The 8332-nt window shown below is 43.8% G+C and overlaps 1 protein-coding gene across 1 annotated transcript; it reads right to left on the reverse strand.

Moving 5' to 3' along the window:
- Positions 1-4282: 4282 nt before the first annotated feature.
- Positions 4283-8332, reverse strand: si:ch211-256a21.4. The gene is made up of 4 exons (XM_048256150.1): positions 7917-8332; positions 7029-7241; positions 5718-5912; positions 4283-4404 (listed from the first exon to the last, which is right to left on the reverse strand). The coding sequence occupies exons 1-4, from the start codon at positions 8002-8004 to the stop codon at positions 4283-4285; spliced, it is 618 nt and encodes a 205-aa protein (XP_048112107.1). The 5' UTR covers positions 8005-8332.

Genomic DNA, 8332 nt, shown 5'->3' on the forward strand with positions numbered 1-8332 from the left:
TGCCTCTATAAGTCTTTCCCTCTTAGAGTGGACTGTTTGGGGGGTTATCCATTCAGTGCATTTAAATCGCCAGCGAATAAAATTGCTGGCACATTTTGTCCCTTTGTGTCTGCATCCCAGGTTAGAGATTTGATCATGCTGGAAATGTAGTCATCATCATTTGTGTGCAAAGATGAGCAGATGCACATTGGCAAACACACACACACACACACACACACACACACACACACACACACACACACACACATGCACACTAAAAAACACACTCCCATCCACACTGCACATCCAACCTCCCTGATTTCATTATTTGCCAAATGGAGGGAAATGGAAGGAGGATTTTCTCTCTCTCTCTCTCTCTCTCTCTCTCCCCACATGGAACCCAGAATGCAGCTCCCCCATCACTCTCATGTTACAACAGCTCCACCAAGAGGTCAAGTGAAGAGAAGCAAGCCTCTCCTCTCTTCTCCCTTCTCACCAAACACGACAAGCTGAGAAGAAAAAAAAACTGATAATGCCTCCCTTGGAAGGCTGCATCTTTATTTATTTATCGTAATAAACACACACACATCGCGCGCAAAAGGCGTTCTTCGAGGGATGCCAGGCGGCTGGATAATTAGCAGGACGCGGCTCTCTAATTGGGCTCTAATTGATGTGAAGAGTATCGCCGGCACCATTTCACACGCGGTGGCAGGTTGGGTGGGCGTTTCTGCTGTGCCACCCAATCAAAGAGAGCAGTGGCACCGATGTCTGCTGCCAGTAGCCTCATGATCATCATCATCACCATCATCATCGTCATCATCATCTTCACCCATAGCCCCCAGATATCAATACAGATATTCATTTCACAAAGGGACTGGCACTGGACACATAAAGCGACGACTGCACTGCAAAAAATGAATTCTAACCAAGTGTTATTGATCTTATATTAAGATTAAAAAATCTATTTGGTATTGTTTTTAGTATGAAAAGACTATAAGCCCTCTCAAAGATCATTTTGACTTAATTTAAAAGACTTTAACTTATTTTAAGGAGTCTTATCAAGACAAATTTGTTCAACGCACTGGCAGACAAATTTGCTTGTTTTTAGGACAAATTTGCTTAACGCACTGGCAGACAAATTTGCTTGTTTTCAAGATGAGATGTCTTAAAATAAGTCAATTTTTTTTTAAATTAAGTCAAATGATTTCACAAAAAAGCGCTAGGTAAGTCTCTTTATACTGAAAACAATACCAACTAGTTTTTTTTATCTTGATATAAGATTAATAACACTTGGTTAGATTTTGTTAGATAAGCAGTTTTTGCAGTGTGTTCTGTTGGCCTTTACTGTAAAAGCAGTTAGAGAGATGTGTGATGACTCAAGAGATTTTCTGACTTCTTCTCTCCCTATCTCTGTTCTCTCTCTGTGTGTGAGAGAGTGTGTGAGATAGAGAAAGAGAGCAAGAATGAGAATATATGAGTGTGTGTTTGAATTAGAGAGTCTGAGTGAGCGAGGATGAGAATCTGCGTGTTTGTGTTTAGGTGTGTGTATGTTTGTGTGTGTGTGTAAGCAAGGGTGAGTGAAAGTGAGAGAGAGAGAGAGAGAGAGAGAAGTTGAAGAGCACTGACAGGGGGCCGGTGGTGTTCTTTCCTGACTGATCTGCCTCATGTGCAGGCCACAGAGGTCACATGTAGCGCACTGCAGGACTCTGCTAAGGTCTCATGTAGTCTCTGGTGGTTGGCTTTTAAGCCTCTGTTCTCCAGAGGGAGTCTGCATAGTGCTTGTCTCATATCCTGCCAGCACAACCTTGAAAGACATTCAGCTCTTATTGAAATAACAATTAAGAGCTAGTTGGTAGATTGAAAGAAAGGGAGATAAAAAAAACATATCACAGAGGATTTAATAACAAACTCATTAGCCAGCGCTAACAGGGTGGAACAGTCGTTTAATTAGAGCAACACCTGATTAATGCCCATTTACCGGAGGAGTCTGATCAAGTTCACTCTCCCCACTCTCTGGTCGGATCAAAAAATGAACAACTTCCTGCACGCCTCCAGAGACAGCTGGCAGTGCATGGTGTACTGTATGTGTATGGTACTGCAGATCACACCCAGCAAGCTGCTCTACGTCCAACACTCTCTTATCTCTGAAATGCGCCAGTCCTTCAGCGGAGAGCTTGAAAGCAGTTGTCATAATGTAAATAGCCCTCGTCCGTGAGCTGAGACCAAAAGCGATTCACCAGTGTTAATGTTCAGATGCTAAATTCCTTGTTTAACAAATTACTGAGGCTTAAAGATGCTTAAGGAACTGGACAGTGAGCATTCACACAAAGACAAAAAGGTTGCTGGCTCTATAATCTTTATAAGTCAGTAAAAAAGCAGTACAATTGATATTGTAACACATATTATTTCTAACAATGTTAAATATACGAAGACATTACTGTACAACACTTCAAAACCATGAATAGTTACAAATGAACACATCATAAGAAAACTGGATGTAAGAGCATTTGATGATTATGATCTGACTTTAGTGATATTATGCTTGAGACTAGAATTCTTGACTAGTGCCTTTCTGGTAACTTTTGGCCATGTTTGGTCAGCATCTTAGAATAATCACAGTGCTTTCTTCCGCCCAGTCTGACCAGCAAGGCATTCCCATTCTCTTAGTATAAATCACAATAACAATATGAGAATTACCGAATTAACCAACAAAGACCAACACAGTAAAGCAAAAGAAAAAAGGAGTTAGGCAAGCAACAATTCAGCCTTTTTTTTCAACTTGCCATACTATAATAATTATTGAGAATCGTTTCCATTACATTATCTGTGAAAGTCATGTGCAGTTAAATCAGTGAGAAAAGCTTAACTGAAATGTAATGGCATGGCAGTAACCAGGTTTTAATGGGGGAGGGGGGTAGTGGAATGTACTGTGTCATTATCCCAACGCCCAAGGTCATGTTAATACACAGCACAGCTTGCCCACATACAGTACAGTACATAGTACACTAGTGTGACTACAAGTGAAAAGAGAATACCACTCCACACAGTCAGCTGTAATAAGAGCGTTAGCAAGCAGTTGGTGGTTAAAGTCAGCATTCGTCACAAATACTGTATATCTCTCAACAGCTTATATTTGTAGTAAAACAAATTAATGTTAAAGTGCAAAATAATTTTAAAGTGCCCTCCTCTACTCAACACTGAAGTAGCACCAGAAGAAGCTTAAAAGTACAGTATGGAAGCTTTAGTATGGCTCTTTTAGCAAAAATTGGAATATAATATTTAGTATATAATTTATTTTTTCATTAGTATATAATCCCATCGCAATGAATTGTTGTGTTTGTTTTGTTAAGGCCAATTTACACCAAAGATTCATGAGACAGGTTGCAACATTCTGTAAACCAGCAACTTGCTGCAACACACCTTCTAAAAACCAGGAGGGTTCACACCAGCGCAACAAAACTCGCAACAGCACCAATGTTTCCAAAACACAGCCTTTGTTACACCACTCAATGAAGCCAGATAAACTAGCTGGCTAATTAACCAAGTTAACCAACTAAGCTAAATAGCACGGAGTTACATTTGTTTTTGTAACTTTTGTGACACAGTCAACCATGTTTTGCTGACATACTTCTACAGTAGTCCACAACAGACAAACAGTCAAGGTTTTCATGGCCACTGACAACTACCATAGTTATTTAGTAGGTTGCAATTCATGGCACCACTAGATGCCACTAAATTCAACAGCACCTTTAATCCTCACTTAGCATGAGTATTATCAGTGTCAGAGAAAGACGAAGTAGCTCATACTCCTCACCTCTGTTCCTCCCCCTCTCTCATCTACAGTAAGGACATTTCTGCCCCTGTACCCTGCCTACAGAGAGAGAGACAGCACTGCACTGTGGGAAAGCCACAAGGTCCAGTGGCAATAGCATCCTTACACTTCTCTCAAGGTGTCTGTGAGTGAGATTCACACACTGCACTGCACTCTCTCTCACACACACACACACACACACACACACACACACAGACACAGACACAGACACAGACACAGACACAGACACACACACACACACACACACACACACAAAAGGTGCGTGCCCGCCAGCCGGTGCCACAGCTCCTGAGTGTGAAGATCAGAAGTGATTACACGCAGGCTATCTCACATGTCAGAAAGTCCACTGCGGTCCATGCCAAAAGGAGGGACATGATTGGCTCAGGGCACTGACGCGTGTCTCTTCAATCTGAGGTCGTTGTCGTGCTGCTTCTGTTAATTAAGCAAGTGAGCGCGGGTATGTAGATGGTGTCATAGCCTCGGAGTGGCGACTGGTATGTAAGGCAGGATGGTGTCATAGCCCTCGGAGAACCCAGGCCCCAGCCAATAGGACTGCATCATGTGTGGAGGCAGGAGGTGAAGGGACCACGGACCTGCTCCAAAAAAAACCACGACAGGAGAGACAGCCAATAGGATATAGAGGGGAGAGAGAGAGAGGGGGGAGAGAGGGGAGAGAGAGAGAGAGGGGGAGAGAAAGAGAGAGGGGGAGAGAGAGAGGGGAGAGACCCCAGAGAAGGGGAGAGAGGGGAGGAGAGAGAGATGTCATGGGGAGGGAGAGGGGGAGCCAGGTGGTGGAGAGTGAAGGAAGGAGATAATGTGACAGGAGAAAGAGAGGAGAGGGAAAGTTAGTTTGTCCTGAAGGAAATGTGTCCTCTGCATTTAACCAATCAGGGGGCAGTGTACTGTAAACACCTACATACACACACATACAAACACACACTAAAGAGAGAGGAGAGGGGAGAGCAGTGAGAATGACAGGCAGGTGTGAATAACAGGTTTAAGAAGTATGAGGAACAGTCAGTATGGACCCTTTCAACAATAAAAACAAAAACAATGCTTGAACATTCTATTTGGGCCCCAATCTACTTCCTCTGCATTAAGATAACATATGGAATGTTAAAACGGAAGTCTTGTGGGGCCAACTATGATGCTGAGAATGGAACTCTCTTGAAAGGGTCCATTGGTATAGCACCCCAGTCTGCTCGGCTCGAGCAGGCCTGGGACAGTGGCAGTGCACAGAGGCAGGTCTGATTCCAATGCAGTGGCAGGAAGAACAACGTCCTCTGCCAGGGGGGTGTTTCTCTGTCAGATTAGTCTGTCAGGAGATGCCACTAAATGTGTTTAGACAAGTGCAGAGTGACTAGGTCAACCACACTCACTGTCCTCTCAGTCAGATACAAACAGCCTGCCACAGATACACAGACACACACACACACACACACACACACACACACACACACACCTCATTCAACATGTACTGTATACATCATAAACACACACATGCAAAACATGACACACATAAGTGCATACAGAGAGACAGACACTGTACACTGAACACTGAACACTAACATCACACATGTACATATGTACAAACATACATTATAAACACAGATACACATTGAGACAGCCATGAAAACACACACACACACACACACACACACACAGTCAATATGTACAGACATGGTGACAGTTAAACATGTATGTTGCATGCATGTAAATTGTCCATGTGTACACCATCTCCACTCCTCCCCTCTCAAACACAGACATACTGTACATTAAAGACATGTGCAAAACACACACACACACACACACACACCTTCACACACAAATACAAATACAAACACACATGCACACACACACACACACAAACACACACACAAACACAGACGCCAATACATATACATACCTGTTAAACTAAGGGTGATGAGCAGCAGAGTGGTGGGCTTGAGAGCTGTCCCTACCATGAGGAGAGAGCGGGCGTTGGTGTATGTGTGCACCGTGTCGTGTGTCCAGCAGAGGGCGAAGATGAGGCACAGAACTCCCGAGCAGACAGCCATCACGAAAGCCAGCACTGCGAAGACCCGCGAAGACTCGCTCAGTGCTAAAAACACAAACATACAGAAGTCAAACACAGGAAACAGTGGGTTTAGATTCCCACTCTGGAAATATGTACACATAGACAGATTAACACACACACACACACACACACACACACACACATTCCATTACAAACACATTTTTAGACCAAAGAATCATCAACTCCAGGGCTCTGTGAGGTGGGTGAATCACACTGAATATGAAGAAAGGAAGTTGAGTGATTCTGATTCAAAGGTGCAATGGTGTGTGTGTGTGTGTGTGTGTGTGTGTGTGTGTGTGTGTGTGTGTGTGTGTGTTTTGGCAACTTACAGTATCTACAACAGCTTACAGCTCTTAACATGTTCTATCTGTTTCTTTCTCTGTGTGTGTGTGTGTGTGTGTGTGTGTGTGTGTGTGTGTGTGTTTTGTTGCATGTTTCACAGGCCTCTCATCAACATGTGTACACATGCTGACCTACAGTACAACTGCCCACCTTTTTCAAACACCTTTCAATATGACTGCTAAACTAATCTCACTGCTGATAATGCCAGTTCATGCCTATACTGTATGTGGTACAGCCTGAGTCTGTGGCAGCTGAGCACCCCACAGGCCACAGACCACAGATCACGTCGAGATGAGAGGGAAAGATATCTGTGGTTTTTGCATTCTTTCTAGCAGAGAGTAACTGACATGCACTAGACTCATCACCAGGATGTTTTTACTCAGAGTGCAATGCAACAAGTCAGAGCGCGTCTGCTACTCTACCAGCGCATTCCTTCACCAACTACCCAACCAGTCCCCCCCGGCATCTCCGCCTGCGTCTAAGAACAACAGATTCACTGTAAGAGGGAAATGCTGCCCTAAAACAAACAAGCCTCACAGAAATGTCAACACCCGAGTCTGAAACAACCAGTGTGACAAACACAATCACACCAAGTTGACCTTTGTACCATTTCACCAAGTTTTTAAGGATTGTTTTCTACAGACACTTAGGGAGGGGACCGATCCTATTGCTTGAAAGAAAGAATATGGAGAACCCTTAGCTTCTATTTAAATAATAGACTCTCTCACTCTTCTCCTCTTTTCTCTTGTTTTACTTATACTTACACTCATTGTGAAATGAATGTCTCGTCAGACTCACCTTTGATAACTCTGTCTCCTGTCCAGCCCCTGTCCTGGACAGTCCACTCGTTGTCGGAGCTGGTGGTGTTGACCACTGTCCAGAGTCCTTGGCTACCTAGCCAGAAAGGAGTCCACACTGCGACCATCACAAACAAACAGCCCAACAGTCCCACGCATGACTCGATCACCTGGAACCGATGCGCCAAGGCTTTCCCTTCCTCCACTGACATCTCTGAGGCGAGAGAACGAACCGTCAGGAACCGAGAGAGAAATGGAGGAATACAACACAGGTAAGGTGACACGTTGAACAACACAGGACATCCGGAGTAAGGAAAAGGCACACCTGAGAAAAGGAGTGAACAACGCTACCTATCCTAGGTGGGTGGAGCTTTTACAGGTGAACACCTGTCCATATTACAACAGCAGGCTATTAGTCATGCTTTGTGGCTACATTAAAGAACGCTTAATTAACATCAGGAAATAATATAATTAATATGGGTAAGTACTTAATTTCAGTAATTATACACAAAACCGTATACTAAAAACGTTGGTCAGCTAATGCAGTTAACTTCCCACATATCTCTGAATCAATCAAAACGGCAAACGTACCCTCAGATTTAACAAGCTTTAGGAATTGTCAATGCTGCAGTTTACATGGTTTATTCAGGTCTATTATTAATATTCAGATTTATTGTTAATATTTAAGTAATGTTAGTCGAGAGGTATTTTAATATAAAGCGCTTCCCTCATAAGACACTGAAAAGTGAATGGAGGGCATCCCTGCATCTTGCTCCGACAGAATCAACATCAAACTGCAGTCGAGCACGAACACACAGACTACAAGCATACTAATGAGACCGAAGAGCATAAGAAAACCAAAACCCAGTGGAGGGGGTGAAGCACTTACCGCGTGTTTTGCTCTCCGGCTCCGAGGACTCCCGAGAGCGCAGCCATCGCAGCAGCCCCTTGGCTGCATCTTTGAGTTGATGAAGCATTGATTAAGTCTCAAAACAGTGTGTACATACAAAGTAGATTAAACACAAGTCAAGCCGCCGAGAGACAGCGACAGAGAAGTCAAACTAGACACAGTCAGAACTCTTTCTCTCATACAAGTGCACACTCTGAATCGTATGCCCGAATTCAACGTTTCACCTCTCAGTAGCTCCCTAGGTCTGAATACTGCTTCTGTGGTTGTTTCGTCTGATGTCTCACTGTAAAACTGTAAAATACTCCTCTGCCTCTACAGCGAGTACCGCCCCTGACGGAAACCCCCACGTGAGGTTTGAGTTCCCCCTGAATCCCCGCTGAGTCACGCCCGCTCGT

Source organism: Alosa alosa, chromosome 11 (assembly GCF_017589495.1).
Source record: "Alosa alosa isolate M-15738 ecotype Scorff River chromosome 11, AALO_Geno_1.1, whole genome shotgun sequence".
NCBI classification, from domain to species: domain Eukaryota; kingdom Metazoa; phylum Chordata; class Actinopteri; order Clupeiformes; family Clupeidae; genus Alosa; species Alosa alosa.